The 19,461-nt window shown below is 39.7% G+C and overlaps 1 protein-coding gene across 1 annotated transcript in view; it reads right to left on the bottom strand.

The window, feature by feature from the left end:
• Positions 1 to 183: 183 nt before the first annotated feature.
• The window catches only part of LOC109928701 (ATP-binding cassette, sub-family E (OABP), member 1), a gene marked incomplete at its 3' end in the record, with an annotated part of 38,898 nt that continues 19,620 nt past the window's right edge, over positions 184 to 19,461 (bottom strand). The window contains exons 7-15 of the mRNA XM_048592251.1: positions 18,932 to 19,049; positions 17,601 to 17,738; positions 9,915 to 9,984; positions 4,296 to 4,392; positions 3,679 to 3,768; positions 1,786 to 1,907; positions 704 to 925; positions 353 to 412; positions 184 to 242 (exon numbers count right to left, since the gene is read on the bottom strand). Coding sequence (XP_048448208.1) covers positions 184 to 242; positions 353 to 412; positions 704 to 925; positions 1,786 to 1,907; positions 3,679 to 3,768; positions 4,296 to 4,392; positions 9,915 to 9,984; positions 17,601 to 17,738; positions 18,932 to 19,049 — 976 coding nt within the window. The remainder of the gene's footprint in view (positions 243 to 352; positions 413 to 703; positions 926 to 1,785; positions 1,908 to 3,678; positions 3,769 to 4,295; positions 4,393 to 9,914; positions 9,985 to 17,600; positions 17,739 to 18,931; positions 19,050 to 19,461) is intronic.

The following is a 19,461-nucleotide window of genomic DNA, read 5'->3' as shown; positions in this document are numbered from 1 at the left end:
TCATAATTAAGAATCAATTTGAACAGCTTGAAGTCTAACGTTTAAATAAGATCAGATAAGATGCTACTGAAAAAGTCTGAGTGACTTTCAGTAACCTGCTCCAGCAATCAAGTTCCCATAATCTTGTGGGATTGGGGCACAACCAAACAAAAAAAAAAAAATCAGAAAGACTTTACTACTTACTTGGGACTTAGGGCTGATCTTCTGTGGTTTGTAGCTGACATTCAGCACAGGCACTGCACCTACAGGTGAAGCATATTTATTAGTTGCATATTTTATACAGTCATTATTTCAGAATTCACAGCACGAGTTCAAAGTTCAATTTGCAAAGATTACATAAAAAGCACATTACCTCCTTCGTCTGGCTTCAATCTTCCAGCCAGCATTCTGATGAATGTGGTCTTCCCTGTACCTGTTGGTACAGATACAGAATAATTACAGAATGTATAAGAGATCTACATAGTATGTAGTTGCAAGATTTCAAATCTAACAGTTTTAAGAGATCACAATGTCAATTTTCCTTGCTTTTTCCTTTTTTTCAAAAACTGATGGCTATTTTACTTCTGTACATAAAGGTATCACACAAATTCCATGATTGCCCATTGCTTTTTACCTTTTTCAAACACTTCACTACGTCAGATTTTAACACACCAAGCATCCAGTTTGAAATATCACGTTACTTGTTTACAACATTAACACTCACCATTTTCTCCCAGCATTACCATGATTTCAGAATCTGTGAACTCTCCAGTCCCAATTTCCAGTTCAAACTCGCCCATCTTTTTCTTCATTTTTGGATAATGATATCGGCACATTTTTTTGACCTCTTCCTCATTTGCTGTTTCAGCAACTTTGAAAATCAGAGAAGCATCGCGGAATCTCAAGTTTTCTGTTGGCACATATCCATCCAAGAATATGTTGATACCTGTTGGGAAATAAAATATCCATTACAGGTTTTGAAAGAACGAATGATATAGAAACATACCCTGTGTTCTAACTGAAAAGAAAATTAAAAACAGTAAGATTTGATGGGAAAGTTGTCAGTTCAGTGTTATTGGGTTTATGTCAAAGCAATAACATGCTACAATATTAGCTTCAGAAAGCCATTTCCTATAATGCCCCCAGTAATAGAAACTGCACATTACCGCAAGTTATGTATTTAAGCCAGTTAAAATTTTATTATGTTACAGATGCATATTTGCAAGGTCACAGCAATTATGTTTGAATGTAAATATTTTGAAATGAAACATGTCACTGTAACAATGGTAAGTAAATGATCACTTGTAGAAGACGTGAAGTTTATTTTCATACCAGTTACAGAACTTTGTGATGGTAAGTTAAAACTACCAGTTTGACCATGCAACAAATTTAACACAGAGACAATGACATGTAGTAATCTATGTGATACTGAAGATGCAAAAATGTAAACAGCATGAAAAAGGACTTGTAAAAAATTAAATGTAATGAGTTCCTGTGCAGTACACAGGACGATTTTCAAATCTCAATGCTCATTAAGAGTAAGAAAGGCTAGTCTACTCATCATAAAATTAAGTGTGCACACAAACAAAGTAAAACTCAATGATGTTCACCTGTAATGCTCAGGTGACCTGCAGTTTAACTGCAGCAATAAAAACAAAACCAGCTGTTAGTGTGGAAAGGAATACAAAATAATGCTATGATTCGGTGATTCATAAAATTTGTGATGGTTTCTGCATGCAGTTTGCAGGTGAACTTTAAAAAAAAAACTTTCCAAGTTTAATATTAAGGATTTAATTCAGAGTTTACCTTCTCGAACACTGAAAGGCATGGTGACAACACCGTATGCACTCGGCACGCCATATAAACAGCAAATGAAATCAGAAAGGTAATCCAACACGCTCAAATCATGCTCCACAACGATAATATATCTGGTTACAAAAATGAGAACATCATACTCTGTCTAATAAAACAATTACTGCAGTCTGTACCCAAATAAAGTTGCGCTCAAACAATTAGTTCTACCACGAATGCTCTGTAAACTTTAAAGCACTGAATCAATTTTAATTAAAGTTTAGGAAAGGTATTTGTCGATAAGAATAAAATTAAAAACAGCACATTTCATTAAGGCAATTCAAAATATTCTCATTAATGGAACTGTCTGAAAATTCACTTAAAGCTGAAAAGAAATTCAGCAGGTTATTGACTTTAGATCAATTGAAATTTGTGCTGACCAATGGAAACAATGGAAATAAAAACTTCAAAAACAATTAACGTAAGAGGCACTCAGGTAGCTGGGTTAAAGTTATGGTAAGTTTCCTGTTCCCTAGTTGATTCCATTTCAATTTTGATATACAGACTTGAAATGTTGTTTTAAAAATAGCATTATCACCACAGTGGCAAATATATCTTCAATCAGAATATAGATAACATGAGCAAATTGAGATTTTATACTAATTAACAAGAAACAATGCTTTAAACACAGAATCTGAGGTTCCAAACCATGCACCTCGGCATCCATGAAGACATCCATATTTTGTCAACATGAAGTGTCATGCAAGGACAATTCTGAATAGGCTGCATTTGCTGATAGCAGTGCATGTGCACTATGCACTTCTTTTAAAAATCAGCAATGCGCGTTTGAAACAGTTCAGCGGGATTGGTCCAGGACCTGGGATACAAGAGATTCCCAATTCTCCTCTTCCTTCCCACAACAAATCCCATTCTGTATCCTCATTTCCTCTCCCCTTTGCCTATGTCCTCATTAACCACCCCCCCAACCCCCGAACCAATCCTTACCTAATTCTTTCCCCACACATAAATTACAGGTTCCAGCAGACATTGCCTTTTGAATATTCTTTAAGCTTGAAGATCTATACAACTTTCAAATAAGACTGAGGCAGAAGGCCTCTGTGCTCTACTATCTAGTGTCAATTCCCTGCCTTTTCCCCATAACTCTTCACACAACTACCACCCAAATACCCAATATCCTCTTGAATGCCTCCACCACAAAAAAAATGAATTATAAAATTGTCACCACAAAAAAAAATGAATTATAATTGTAATCACTTACTGCAGAAGTACAAATTTAATGCTGACTTGCATAGTAGAAAAAAACATTAAAGAATCACAAAACTACCAAAATGCTTTGGCAACAGTGTCACTGTCAACTTCAAAAAGGGTCTGTTGACTAATAAATGAATTTCACAAGAGGGGTCAGGCTATAGACTGTAGAAAGGAAAAATGGAATGTCTTAATACAATTGCAACTCATGCACTAATGAGTCCATCTGAATAGCATGAGATGTTCAGGCATTGGACTCTAACTCTTCAACCACACTGCTGTGAATGGATATGCTATTTTGTTTCAAGAGGCAATAGACTGCCTTTCAACGAATGACAGATTTGGCTTATAATACAATTGAAACATACTGAAATTAGAATTGTGAATTTACCTTTATAGCAAATTAACCACAGCTAATTCAAGAAATCTACTGCTATTCTAATGCATTATTAACTTCTCCAATACACAATACTGACATTTAAATAGCTCCAGCAAAAAAAAAACTAGAGATAGAACAGACAGCCACTAAAAATTTAGTTGCCAAATTGTCATGATTGAATAATTGTAGCTGATGTGGTACTGAGAGCTACAGTTGTGCAATGGGTCATTACTTGCAGACATAACATATTAGAAGGTTACCTATCTGGATTTATAAGAGAGCGAATGGTGATGGCAGCCTTCAAACGCTGTTTAACATCCAGGTAACTGGAGGGCTCATCAAACATGAAGCTGAGAAGAAATACATCATTTTGGTTGGCAGAATTTACATCAAAGTAGTACCTCAAAATCCTTCCAGAAGTCAAAGGGTAAACAAATATCTTAACACTAATACAATCTGAACATGAGGGACAGTTGTACTCCATGTCAAATAAAAGTTCATTGTCATATTGAAACATACACAAGTCATCAATAGAAATCAAGGGGACAGAAAGAGGCCAAATATGAATACAATCTCATTCACGTCCTGGTTTTGCTTTGCAGTGTTCAAAATGCAACATTGTTGAATCAAATTAATTTCCTGGCAATTGGACCAACAATCCCAAATGAGAAAATGGTGTAGAACTATCATGAAGATCTTGGGGCTAATTCAACTGAAAGGTCTTCTAAAAGAAATCACTAAAGAAAGTGGAAAGCAGGATGACTATTTTTAAGGAGGGAGGGGCAGCTGCAGAGCAGGAGGGTGGTCAGCGACAGACAGAGAGGGGGAGAAAGGAATATACAAATAACAAAAGATTAAAATTCTTATGGAAACTTACATATCAGCTTTTTGAATGCACACCACTGCACATGCAAATCTTTGCAGCTCTCCTCCAGAGAGATCCTCAACATTCCTGTCTTTTAAGTGAGTCAGATCTGTAGAAATTGATTTTAATCTATTAAATTACAATAATTAGATTTTAAGATTATAGCTGACAATCTATTTGTCTATTTTCAGCTTGGTTCTGCTATGTAGTTTGTCCTGAGATCAGGACATCTCTAAAATGTTTCACAGCCAAATTAAGTACTTAAAAACTACAAACACTGTTGTAATACAGACAAGTGAAATAATTAAATTCGAATATTAGAGAGAAAGATTTCATAGATTTTTCATAGAATCCCGACAGTCTGGAAACAGGCCCTTTGGCCCAACAAGTCCACACAGACTCCCCCAAACAGCATTCCATCCAGACCCAGCCCCCTATAACCCACCTAGTCTACACACCCTGAACACTACGGGCAATTCAATGTGGCCAATCCACCGAGCCTGCACACCTTTGGACTGTGGGAGGAAACCGGAGCACCGGGAACAAACCCACGCAGACAATGGGGAGAACGTGCAAACTCCACACAGACAGTCGCCCGAGCGTGGAATCGAACCCGGGTCCCTGGCGCTGCGACAGCAGTGCTAGCCACTGAGCCACCGTGCTGCCCAATGAACAGATATTTTGTTTCAGTAATTATGGGTTGATGGACAAATATTGGTCAGGTTATCAAGAGGTTTCTCAATATCAGTCTAAAAAGATATGGAGTATTTACAGCAAAGCTTGAATGGACAACTCTTTCCCTTGGAAAGACAAAGTGCTAGCATTCGTTCAAATTTAACACAGCCAATTCAGAAGTCTAATTGCTCATTGAGTTCAAGCTTCATTTTGAAAACTTAAGCACAAATCTGACATATCTAGAGTACGATAGTATGCTTTTTCCCTGTGGTTCACACGGATGTTAAACAGTTTATGCTACTACATAAAGACAAGCACAACTCATCCCAATAATCTAGCCTGCACATTCCTAAACCAATAGAACATAGAACATAACAGCGCAGTACAGGCCCTTCGGCCCTCGATGTTGCGCCGACCTGTGAAACCAATCTGAAGCCCATCTAACCTAAACTATTCCATTATCATCCATATGTTTATCCAATGGCCATTTAAATGCCCTTAAAGTTGGCGAGCCTACTACTTTTGCAGGCAGGGCATTCCACGCCCTTACTACTCTCTGAGTAAAGAACCTACCTCTGACATCTGTCTTATATCTATCACCCCTCAATTTAAAGCTATGTCCCCTCATGCTAGCCATCACCATCCGAGGAAAAAGGCTCCCACTGTCCACCCTATCTAATCCTCTGATCATCTTGTATGTCTCTATCAAGTCACCTCTTAACCTTCTTCTCTCTAACGAAAACAGCCTCAAGACCCTCAGCCTTTCCTCATAAGACCTTCCCTCCATACCAGGCAACATCCTGGTAAATCTCCTCTGCACCCTTTCCAATGCTTCCACATCCCTCCTATAATGCGACGACCAGAACTGTACGCAATACGCCAAGTGCGGCCACACCAGAGTTTTGTACAGCTGCAACATGACCTCATGGCTCCGAAACTCAATCCCTCTACCAATAAAACCTAACATACTGTACGCCTTCTTCACAACGCTATCAACATGGGTGGCAACTTTCAGTGATCTATGCACATGGACACCGAGATCTTTCTGCTCATCCACACTACCAAGAATCTTACCATTAGCCCAGTACTCTGTATTCCTGTTACTCCTCCCAAAGTGAATCACCTCACACTTTTCCGCATTAAACTCCATTTGCCACCTCTCAGCCCAGCTCTGCAGCTTATCTATGTCCCTCTGTAACCTGCAACATCCTTCCGCACTATCCACAACTCCACCAACTTTGGTGTCATCCGCAAATTTACTAACCCATCCTCCTATGCCCTCATCCAGGTCATTTATAAAAATGACAAACAGCAGTGGCCCCAAAACAGATCCTTGAGGTACACCACGAGTAACTGAACTCCAGGATGAACATTTCCCATCAACCACCACCCTCTGTCTTCTTACAGCGAGCCAATTTCTGATCCAAACCGCTAAATCACCCTCAATCCCATGCCTCCGTATTTTCTGCAATAGCCTACCATGGGGAACCTTATCAAACGCTTTACTGAAATCCACATACACCACATCAACCGCTTTACCCTCATCCACCTGTTTGGTCACCTTCTCAAAGAACTCAATAAGGTTTGTGAGGCACGACCTACCCTTCACAAAACCGTGTTGACTATCCCTAATCAAATTATTCATTTCTAGATGATTATAAATCCTCTCTCTTATAATCCTTTCCAACACTTTACCCACAACCGAATAAGGCTCACTGGTCTATAATTACCAGGGTTGTCTCTACTCCCCTTCTTGAACAAGGGGACAACATTTGCTAGTCTCCAGTCTTCTGGCACTATTCCTGAAGACAATGACGACATAAAGATCAAAGCCAAAGGCTCTGCAATCTCCTCTCTAGCTTCCCAGAGAATCCAAGGATAAATCCCATCCGGCCCAGGGGACTTATCTATTTTCACACCTTCCAGAATTGCTAACACCTCCTTCTTATGAACCTCAATCCCGTCTAGTCTAATAGACTGTATCTCGACTACACTGTCTTTTTCCTGTGTGAATACTGACGAAAAATATTCATTTAGCACCTCTCCTATCTCTTCGGACTCCACGCACAACTTCCCACTACTGTCCTTGACCGGCCCCAATCTTACTCTAGTCATTCTTTTATTCCTGACATACCTGTAGAAAGCTTTAGAGTTTTCCTTGATCCTACCTGCTAAAGACTTCTCATGTCCCCTCCTGGCTCTTCTTAGCTCTCTCTTTAGGTCCTTCCTGGCTAACTTGTAACTCTCAAGCACCCTAACTGAGCCTTCACGCCTCATCTCTACATAAGCCTCCTTCTTCCTCTTGACAAGAGGTTCAACTTCTTTAGTAAACCACGGTTCCCTCGCTCGACCACTTCCTCCCTGCCTGACAGGTACATACTTATCAAGGACACACAGTAGCTGTTCCTTGAACAAGCTCCACATTTCAATTGTGCCCAGCCCCTGCAGTTTCCTTCTCCATCCTATGCATCCTAAATCTTGCCTCATAATTGCCTTTCCCCCAGCTATAACTCTTGCCCTGCAGTATATACCGATCCCTTTCCATCGCTAAAGTAAACGTAACCGAATTGTGGTCACTATCACCAAAGTGCTCTCCTACCTCCAAATCTAACACCTGGCCTGGTTCATTACCCAGTACCAAATCCAATGTGGCCTCGCCTCTTGTTGGCCTATCTACATACTGTGTCAGGAAACCCTCCTGCACACATTGAACAAAAACTGACCCATCTGAAGTACTCAAACTATAGCGTTTCCAGTCAATATTTGGAAAGTTAAAGTCCCCCATAACAACTACCCTGTTACTTTCGCTCCTATCCAGAATCATCTTTGCAATCTTTTCCTCGACATCGCTGGAACTTTTCGGAGGCCTATAGAAAACTCCCAACAGGGTGACCTCTCCTTTCCTGTTTCTAACCTCAGCCCATACTACCTCAGTAGACGAGTTGTCATCAAATGTCCCTTCTGCCACCGTAATACTGTCCTTGACTAACAATGCCACACCTGCCCCTCTTTTACCACCTTCCCTGATCTTACTGAAACATCTAAACCCCGGAACCTGCAACAACCATTCCTGTCCCTGCTCTATCCATGTCTCCGAAATGGCCACAACATCGAAGTCCCAGGTACCAACCCATGCTGCAAGTTCACCCACCTTATTCCGGATGCTCCTGGCATTGAAGTAGACACACTTCAAACCACTTTCCTGCCTGCCGGTACACTCCTGCGACCTTGAAACCTTATTTATGACCTCACTACTCTCAACCTCCTGTACACTGGAGCTACAATTCAGGTTCCCGTCCCCCTGTTGAATTAGTTTAAACCCTCCCGAAGAGCATTAGCAAATTTCCCCCCCAGGATATTGGTACCCCTCTGGTTCAGGTGTAGACCATCCCATTTGTAGAGGTCCCACCTAGCCCAGAATGAGCCCCAATTATCCAGGTATCTGAATCCCTCCCTCCTGCACCATCCCTGTAGCCACATGTTCAACTGCTCTCTCCCTATTCCTCGCCTCGCTAGCACGTGGCACGGGTAACAAACCAGAGATAACAACTCTGTTTGTTCTAGCTCTAAGCTTCCACCCTAGCTCCTTGAATTTCTGCCTTACGTCCCCATCCCTTTTCCTATCTTTGTCGTTGGTGCCTATGTGGACCACGACTTGGGGCTGCTACCCCTCCCCCTTAAGGATCCCGAAAACACGATCCGAGACATCACGGACCCTGGCACCTGGGAGGCAACGCACCAACCGCGAGTCTCTCTCGTTCCCACAGAATCTCCTATCTGTCCCCCTAACTATGGAGTCCCCAATGACTAACGCTCTCCTCCTCTCCCCCCTTCCCTTCTGAGCAACAGGGACAATGAACAATTCTTAGTCCACAAACCATATTGTGTTATTCAACAGAGGTGATAATGATGCTGTATATATGCAAGCTCTTTCTGCAGTTCAAATGCTCACTCTTAAAATACTTAAGAATATGATTGATTGATGGGAGTTTTTCCAGAGCCATCCATTGAAAAATAAGTTTTGGCAGTTGTTGTGAAAGGTGAATGCTATATATATTTTGGGATTTGGACCCAAAAAAAGGCAGTTGGAAGTGAGTGAGATCTGTGGAGGTACCATTTAAAAAAAACAGGTCAGTCTTTTGGACAATGATCCAAGTAGATTAGTTTCAAGAAAGGATAGGATTGCAGTTAAGTGTGGTGACGGGAAAATCCATGCAAGTGTTATTAAGTGTTAATGGATAAATGTTTATCCCTCCGAGCCTGTATTGATAGAGGTAACACAATGCCGTTAGTTTAACTTTGACTTCAAAACAGAAAGTTGAAAGGTCGCAGTTCAGAAAAAAAAAACAAAAAACTTTTAGTTCAGGGGAACCAGCTACCTCAGTAGAAGTGGTTTCTGTGGATCTGGAATTTCCAAGCCATGAAAGCTCATGTACAAGTCTAAAAGTTTGAATTTGTAAAGTCTGTGTTATTACTGAAAGGTCCTTGGGTTAAAACCATAACTAGGTCAGTCTTTCCAGAACCATCACCTAATCCAGTAAGTATTGAAGAGCAGGGAATCAGAGTGTTAATCAAAAATTAAATTAGGTAAAGATTTAAAAAGCTGGGATATGAATGATATTTCTCTGGAATTGAATATTAAAAAGTGTTACGAGATAGGCTAGCACTTATAATGGTTATTTAATATCTTTCCAACTGTCTTCATTTATTTCTTTTGTACAAAAAACTTGTTCTGTTGTTAACAAAACCTATTCACACAAAGCAGTAGACGTCAAGTGTCAAACCATGGTAGCTAATCGCAAAAATTGTGTTCTTTGAAGCTAGTTTCCTTCAGGGATCTAACTGTCCAATATTACCATCAGATGGCGTCATAAATCTCAACAGATGTTTGTAGCTTATACCATAATCTATTAAAACAAAAATATTTCAGGACCTTTAGCTGCATAGTTTTCTTACCAAGATGTTCACAAATATCATCCTGAGTTTTGGTCTCATCTTTTCTATCCAAAATAGAACCCACGGTGCCCTGCAGAAATAAATTTAAGAATAGTTACATTCCTTTAACAAATTCTATTTGGTAAAATGTTTCACATTATTACCTCTTGCATTTTTTTAGAACAAAAAACATACACAGTGCAGGTGGTGGCCATTTGACTCTGTTTCTGCTGGCTCCATCAAATTAGTCTTACTGTCCTGATCTCTCCCCGTAGCTCTGCAAGTGCTATGTTCTCAAGTTAATTCCCTTGTGAAAATTAGTACTAAACTTGTTTCTACCAGCCTCAGGCAGAGCATTCTAGACAACAACTTGCTGACTAAATAAGTCATCCTTCCTCTGGCCTTTTTTTTTGCCAATTATCTTGAACCCTATATTTCCTAACTGTCCTGTTAATGAAAACATTTACTGCCATGTGTTCTGTAAAGAGAGCTACATCATTTTGAACACCTTGCTTCAATTTTTTTTTGCTTTAAAAGAGTGTAATCCTCGATTGAGTCTCTTGGCATAACTGCATTACCTCATCCTTAGTCAATTTTGGTAAATCTCTTGTGCATTGACATTTATTCTGAATCATGTTGGAATGAACTGGAGACTTTCAGTTAGAATATTAAACAAATTATGAAGATTTACTATTACTTCTCTGCTTTTAAACAGAATGGTTAGTATCCTCTTCAGGATACCTTCTGCTCACCCAAATGGGGAGGGGGCTAGAATGCAGGTCCTTGGTTGGCCTACACATTCTCCTGAGTGGGGAACCACACCCTGGGGACGACCATCTCTGCAGTCGAAGAAAGCAAGCTAACTTTTGCAACTTGGAACAAAAACTCACAAATAATCTCAACAGTGACCCTCCAGAAAGAACTGCAATTGAAACTGAGCTAGCAAGACTCAAGTTGCCACTGCCACCTTCAGAGAAAACCATTTTTTCTGGGAAGGGCAGTTGAAGGAACTGCAGTTGGAAAGGAAAGGCAAACAGTGATTGGCCTGCCCAGGGATTTGGCTTTGTGTTCAGAATAGGATCTTGGACATAGATGCAATGTATAAACATACAGGTGTATACTGATACTTCACCTATAGCTCCATCCCTTGACTTTGCAGAGGTTAAGGAAAAATTCCATTCCTGACCTTGAAGTCCTCATTGCCATTCCCTAAAAGATAATCCCACAGTGGGACTTGAATGCAAAGGTTGGAAGCAACTATGTCGTCTAGAACAGAATCATTGGGAAAAATTGGATGGTAACTAGTCAATTAACACAGTGCCCTCCTACTGACAAAGCATGTTTAGCAAGATTTTGTTGTAACAACTGTGCTTTCTGCCAGAAGGACAAATACAAAACTATACGAGGGCATCTTGATCAAATCATTGGAATCTCTCAAAGTGGCATTGTTCAGGTCAAAAACCAAGTACATGTATCAGTGTGATGGGACTGCTGCCTACCGGACTGTTTGGCAATAAACATCCACAAGACATCAGAGGGCCAAAGATCCAAAACAATGTTCAACATCTTAGCCCTAAAATAGCCCCTCAAAAAAGGAATCCCAAATACAACTCATTACCAACCTGGAAAATCTTCAGATATACAACTTAATTCCAAAATAGTGACAGCAAATACAGAATCAGCTTCATTAGATGTGCCCAAATCACTAGATTGGAGCAATATCAGCATGACGACTAGTTTGAAAAAAATAATGCTGAAATGTGTTCCAGAAACAAAATAAAGTTTCATTGCATGCTGAAACAATCCAAAAGCACAAGTCAAGAAGGTAACGTTCCAACAGATCAAGCACAAATCCAGAAGATAAAACAAAGAGATCCAACTATATGCTGACCATCGTGATGGGCAAAGCTTTTTGGTAGCCACAAGGACTACCTGTTAACTGTTGTCAAATGGTCAAAGTTCTCTTCACTCATGGGAAGGTATTTCTGTCTCTTATCGATGAATACATCTTCCCAGCCATTCATCACAATACTATTTATGGGACCTTCCTGCACAGAATGGTTGTAGAAAGCTGTCACTACTCTCCAAATTCATTGTGAGAAAGTCAGGTGTACAAGACACAATAATCCATCTTTCTCCTAGCTAGCCTAAGATCTGAACCTAATGGTACCTAAATAAATCAAATTTTGTAGGGGAACACACTACTCATGTGCGCTATGTTAATTATTATCAGTGAGATAATGCATTGACCATTACAGCAGGACTCAAATACCTTGAAGCAGCTGATTCACTTCAATTTCACACCACGAATTACAACTTTCAATGGGGTTCAAAGAGAAATTAATGACCAGTCACATTAAATTCCAGAGAAGTTCAGGCTGCTATGACCCAGGAAGCCAAACCAGTCCTCCTATCACTAGATTTACAACACAAATGAAAACACTCAATTACCCTCCAAACTGCTCAATTGTTGTATTTTAATTTTTATAAAATAACAGATTCTGGACATCTAGTTAATAACTTAAATAATAAATGGTTACTTTGTTAAGAATATAACTTTAGCAGAACACAGACAAACTACACAGCAATCTAATTCATATCTATGATCTAAGCCCAGTTGTTTTGAATATAAAATTTTCACTGACAGTTAAGGGATACATTTAAATAAACAATTTGCTAGTTCTTTAAGCATTTCAACAACAGATACCAGGCCTTGAAATCTTTTGATGAGTGTATTATAGGCACTTAGAACTAAAGAAAGGTGGTAAGGAAAAGCCAGGGAACTATAGACCAGTGAGCCGGACATTAGTGGTGGGCAAGTTGGAGGGAATTCTGAGGGACAGGATTTACGTACATTTGGAAAGGCTAGGACTAATTGGGATGGTCAACATGGCTGTGTGTGGGGGAAATCATGTCTCATTAACCCCATTGACTTTTTTTCCCTAAGAGGTAACGAAGACGATTGAGGAGGGCAAAGTCGTGGACATGATCGATGTGGCCTTCGGTAAGGCGTTCGACAAGGTTCCTCATGGTAGACTGGTTAGTAAGATTAGATCACATGGAATACAGGGAGAACTAGCTCAAAAAGGTAGAAGACAGAGGGTGGTGGTGGAGGGTTGCTTTTCAGACTGGAGGTTTGTGACCAGTGGTGTGCCGCAAGGATCGGTGCAAGGTCCACTGTTTTCTGTCATTTGTATAAATGATTTGGATGTGAACATAGGAGGTACGGTAAGTAAGTTTGCAAATGACACCAAAATTGCAGGTCTGGTGGACAGTGAAGAAGGTTACCTCAGAGTATAACAGGATCTTGATCAGATGGACCAATGGGCCGAGTGGCAGATGGAGTTTAATTCAGATAAACGTGAGGTGCTGCATTTTGGAAAGGCAAATCGGGGCAGGCATTATACACACAATGCTAAGGTCCTGGCGTGTGTTACTTAACAAAGAGACCATGGAGTGCAGGTTCATAGTTCATTGAAGGGGGAGTCACAGGTAATTAGGATAGTGAAGGCGGCATATGCAATGCTTGCCTTTATTAGTCAGTGCATTGAGTATGGGAGTTGGGAGGTCATGTTGTGGCTGTACAGGACATTGGTTAGGCCACCTTTGGAATATTGCATGCAATTCTGGTCTCCCTGCAATGAGAAGAGTGTTGTGAAGCTAGAAAGGGATCAGAAAAGATTTACAAGGATGTTGTCAGGGTTGGAGGGTTTGAATTCATAGAATAGAATTCATAGAATCCCTACAGTATGGAAACAGGCCCTTTGGCCCAACAGGCCCACAGTGAACCTCAAAGCAACCAACCCAGACCCATCCCCCTGCAACCCTCCTGACCTACACATCCCTGAAAACTATAGGCAATTTAGCACGGCCAATCTACCTAGCCAGCACACCTGTGGACTGTGGGAGGAAACCCAGGCAGACATGGGGAGAATGTGCAAACTCCACACAGACAGTCACCCAAGGGTGGAATCGAACCTGGGTCCCTGGCACTGTGAGGCAGCAGTGCTAACCACTGAGCCACCGTGCCGCCCCTTGAGTTATTGGGAGAGGCTGAATAGGCTGGGGGCATTTTCCCTGGAGTGTCAGAGGCTGAGGAGTGACTTTACAGAGGTTTATAAAATCATGAGGAACATGGATAGGGTAAATAGGCAAGGTCTTTTCTCCAGGGTGGGGTGAGTCCAAAACTAGAGGGCATAGGTTTAAGGTGAGGGGGGAAAAGATTTAAAAAAGGGGCAACTTTTTCCACTCATAGGGTGGTGCATATATGGAATGAGCTGCCAGAGAAAGCGACGGAGACTGATACAATTACAACATTTAAAAAGGCCTCTGGATAGGAATATGGGCCAAACTTTGGGAAGTGGGTCTACATTGATATTTGATATCTGGTTGGCATGGACAAGTTGGACCGAAGGGCCTATTTCTGTGCTGTATACCTCTATGACCAAGACTGTAAATCTTGCTTTTTATTCCAAAGTCACCTGTCAATCCAAATAGCTTCTGCACATCACTGGAGACATTTGTTACAACTGGGAAACACTTTTCAGAACTTTCAATAAGTCGATAACTAAAGAGAATAACTAGAGAGCAAAACTGAAAAAAAAAGCTTCCAAGTCCGCCATCTTCTGAAGCAAAAGTTGCCTCCTGCTCAAAAAAACCCAGTCAGCACTAGTTCAACATTTTCAACTTGGTGGTCGGCTCACCAGCTCTGGTCCTTCCTTGATTGAGCAATTCAACATCCAATCAGCTGCTAGTCCCCAAACATAACACCTCAGTACTGTTTCATCTCGTGTCCTTAGAACAGTACTAATTAACATGCATTACATTTCCAGGCCAGTTCCCAAACATCAATCCTTTGCTTTATTTTGAAAAAGGATCTGCTGTTGAAAGTTCAATTTTCAACTGCAATTCCATTCCAAATCAAAACAAAAATGTCTCAACAAGGCCAACACTTTGTTCTAATGGTTGTCCACAAAAACCCACTGTGAAAAACTATCATAGCTAATTTCATAAAGCTCTCTCTATTGATAATTGCAATCCAATGAAAAGGACAAAACTACAGTGGGGAGTTGTGCATCAGCCTCCTGGTAAATGTTCTGAAGATTCTGTCTGTTTAAATTTAGAGATTAGACAAGCATATCACAAAGGCAGAGGGCTCTTGCAGCACAGTGAAGCGTCCTCGCTTCTTGATCAGAAGGTCCAGTTTCAAATCCCACCTGACCTACAGGAAGGGTCTGAGGAAGGGTTACCAGACCCGAAACATTAACTCTAAGTTTCTTCTTCAGAGATGCTGCCAGACCTGCTAAGTTTTCCCAGCAACTTCTATTTTTGTCCCTGATTTACAGCATTCGCAGTTCTTTCAACTTTTATTGACCTAGAGGTGTGCCACGTGTTGAAACAGATTGCTTTTGTTATAAATAATTTAAAGAAAGAAGCTTTAAAATGGCATTTCAACTTATATACACATTTGGACAAGGACATGAGAAAAATAATCAATACAGTGCATTTTGTATAAAAATCACCTGTTATGTATATTTTAAGACCAAAAAAAGGCGGGCCAGATTAGATTTAGGAATGACTCACGAGCAAAGTTCCCTCCGAGTGTACACAGTTGCAACGAGCTGACAATGCAGTGACTTACACTGGCAACACAGGTTTGTATACCAGACAAAAACTGAAGGAATATTACACCCAAGATAGATTCAGTGATTTTTTTTTTTAAATATAAAGACAAAATACCACCCAGTTTGAACATGTTATATTATGTGACACCTTCATGGCAAGTAGGACTCAAAGTGGAATTTCTGGCCCAGGGATAGGGATACTACAAGCGCAGTACAAAAGCCACTATTTGTAATCAATTGTTTGAACACATGTCTAGAGCAATTTTCTTGAAGTTACAGAATGCTCCTGTATAAAAATGATTGTAGTGAGTTACCTCATGAGAGCAGCAATTGACTCTAGATCAATCATTAATCTTAACCGAAATGAACAGAATTTACTCAGGTTTGCCCTAGTCTAACCATCTTTAAGTGTTTTATCAATGAGCTTCCCATCACAAGGCCAAAGGTGAGGATGATTGTTGATCCTTACTCATGGTTCAGTGCCATTTGCGATAGTAAACCTCAGAATACAAAAAACCCCATAAATCATCCACCATCCTTTGATGTTTAATTGCAACATCACTGAATCCCCAAACATATTGGCCAGAAACTGGCCACATTAAATATGTGGTTCCAACAGCAGTTCAGAGGCTAAGCGTTTGGGTGGAGTAACACATCTCCCATCTCTACAACACCCGGCCTACTATCCACAAGGTTGACATCAGATTATGCTGGAATACGTTCCTTCAGCCTGATTCATTGGCCTCCCCACCCACCACCTACAAAATTTGCTCCCTTCACCAGTGAGGTAAAGTGGCATACCATCTACAAAATACAGTGCCGCAATTCACTCAAGGCACCTCAAGGGAACCTTCCAAATCAGCAGCCTCATGTCTTTCTAGGCAAAGGCCAGCAGATGCAAGGGAACATCATGACATGCAAGTTCTCCTCCAAGTAACATACTATCCTGACCTAGAACCATATTGCCAATACTTCACTGTCACTGGTTAAAAATTCTGGCACTCCATTCATAACAGCACCTACACCCCAAGGACTGCAAGGATTCATGGTAACTGCTCACCTTCTCATGGGCAGATATAAACCGACTTTAAATGCTGGCACTGTTTCAAAGGGCATGAAGCAAAGGTCAGTATACAGTTAAATCCTAGTTCAGACATCATTTAACTGAGTGATGGAACAATACTTGAGCAGTTAAATGGCCCATTCCTCTTCCAATGTTCCTATTTAAATTGGCTTTCTAGTTTCAGTTCATATCCAAAACCACTGTCACCAGTTGCCAAAGGAGAAAGAAAAACTGACTAGAGAATCTCAGGTCTAATTCTGGGTCTGATGAAAACAGCTACATGCAGGTTTAGGATAATTAGGACTGTAGGCTGGGAGTGTTTTGACTGTCTGCCACTGTGCATATTGTGGTCGTTTCATGAAATCAAAGTGTCTATTAGTTTACTCAAAGTTAGTGACCATAAGATGTAGACTACATGTTAAATGACAAAAACTACACGTTAACTGATAGCATTTTTAGTTTGACTAAGCCTCTTATTTTGTATTATTAATGGTCTCCTCTGTAAGGAAGGCTTGTACTAGATCTGTCCAGGTGGAATTTCAAATTTCTTCGAAAGTACACAAGCATTCACTCATCATCAAAATCAGCAAAACAAAAAAATAGAAAACATAATCACACTTGATAGACATATAAGATACCTCTGGAATTCATGTTGTAGTGAATTCAACAATTTAACTTTGCATTATGTGCTGGAGTGACCCAAATGATCTCAATTCAATTGTATTACCAGTGAACTTAATGTCGAGATAAATAATTTAGGCATTTTTTTTGCACCAAAAGCAATAAAACCTTAGAGGTAACTCCTGTGTTTTTTTAAATTCATGAAGATAGATAAAATCTTTAAAAAGGTCTGAGAGAACATTTGGTGTATTTTCAATAAAAGATACAAATGCTGCCGATTCAAGTCTCACAAGATGGATCATTCAGTAGTGCACAAGATTATTCCTAAAATGCAGACTGTATAATTTGTAAGTATAGCCACATTTGTTGAAATTATGTGCAACTTGGTTTTAAAATTACCTTTACGGCCTTTGGGATCTGGTCCACATACTGGGGTTTGATGATAGCCTTGAGATCATCCTCTAGGATCTTTGTAAAATAGTTCTGTAGTTCAGAACCTCTGAAATAAGTCAAAATCTCCTGCCAGTCAGGAGGGTCCTGTTATGAGAACAATTAGTTTATTACTCATAAAGAGTGCAACTTTTTCATGGCTTTTGCCAAAAAACTGCTACATTTTGTTAGAACTGTGGTTCCTTTAAAAACCAGGTTTCTCTGGAAGAAAATAACTTGTTTCCATCAACTTGTCAAGTGACCATGCTGCGCAAGAGATGGCAAGCTGGGTACCTGGGATACCAAAAAGAATTGGGCACAGATGCACAAAGGAGAGAAAAAAAGTCAAGAGTCAAAGAACCAGCAAAGTTCTGATCAGAGATAGTAACACTTAGAACACTAACGATGCCTAGTGTTGAACTGGGAGCCTACAACTGTAGGACACTTGGAGGAAATCTGAAGGGACAGACAGCCTTACTGGAAGTAAACAACATCCAAGAAACCCCAATCCTTCTATAAATCCATGAAATAGCACTCGGATAGAATTGTTAACTTGCTAATTCATGATGAATACCTGACAAGTTGAGGGTGCAAATCAAAGGGGTGCAGAAGGAAATGTGTGTTCAGGACAGAGTACAAGTAGCTGTCTTCATGCTACTTTGGACTACACAATATAACTGACTACTGAAGCTAGATCAAATTAATTGGTATTCAAGTTTAAATTTGTTTTTACGTAGTGGAATTTTTCTGTTTTAATCAATGAACATTGAGACTTCATCCTTTTAGTAATACCTGGCTTTTGGGCTTCCTGAAAAAAAAAACAAAAAAATTGCTCATCTCTATAGAGATCATATCAAGGACATCAGGCACATTAATCAAGAAACAAGTTTCCAATACTAAAACTTGCTATATTTTTAGAAAACACAGAATATGCCAAAGTACGTTTCATTCAAATGTATCCATGACAACTAGAAAACAAAAATATAATTCTGGGACTATGGCATTTAAAACTATTTGGGGGATGTTTCTTTAAAGACATCACTCTACCATTATGCAGATTTATAGGCAGTGCATCAAAAAAATTACAATCTAATGGTCAATGAGTAAAACTATTGCAGTTACCACAATACACTTTCCACTTATAGCAGTTTAAGCTTTAGACAATACAACAAATTGATTTGTTAAAATATTTAGTGCTCAGATCACGCAGCAATATTGGCAAAACCACTTGACGGATTATTAAATCTGCAATTTTTTTCACTACACATTTCCATGAACAAAACCACTCCGAGAAAACTTACATCATATTTTCCCAGGTTAGGTTTTTGCTTTCCTGCTAGAATCTTCAGAGCTGTGGATTTTCCAATCCCATTTGTTCCCACCAAACCCAAAACTTCACCAGGTCGAGGAATAGGCAACCTAAAATTCAAATGAATTATTAAAATGTACTCAGCTTTGAAAATACTGCAACTTGCATTACTTGTACACAAGTCATACCTAAACAAAGTTAAACATAATGAAATATCTTGCAAGTTGAAGTTTGCATGTGGTCTACATTCAGGTCAGAGGCAGAGGATTTCAAAACTCCTTTCATTAAATTCCAGATAATTAAAGATATGTTGCCAAAAAGAAAAAAAACCTGGAAAGCCTGATCAATTACTAACTTCTCTTCTCAAAGTGTACTTTATTGACGAATGATGTTTTTTTAAAAAAGAGAACTTACATTAAAATTAATATCATACTTGCATATTGACATGTTCAGCTTCAAAGATGACACAGAAATAATTTTACAACTTACTAGATGTAAGTATAATAATTTCAAATTATTCAA

Source organism: Rhincodon typus, unplaced genomic scaffold (assembly GCF_021869965.1).
Source record: "Rhincodon typus isolate 14 unplaced genomic scaffold, sRhiTyp1.1 hic_rhity00000889, whole genome shotgun sequence".
NCBI lineage: Eukaryota > Metazoa > Chordata > Chondrichthyes > Orectolobiformes > Rhincodontidae > Rhincodon > Rhincodon typus.
The sequence above is the reverse complement of the archived record's forward strand: the minus strand, read 5'-3'. Positions and strand labels throughout refer to the sequence as shown.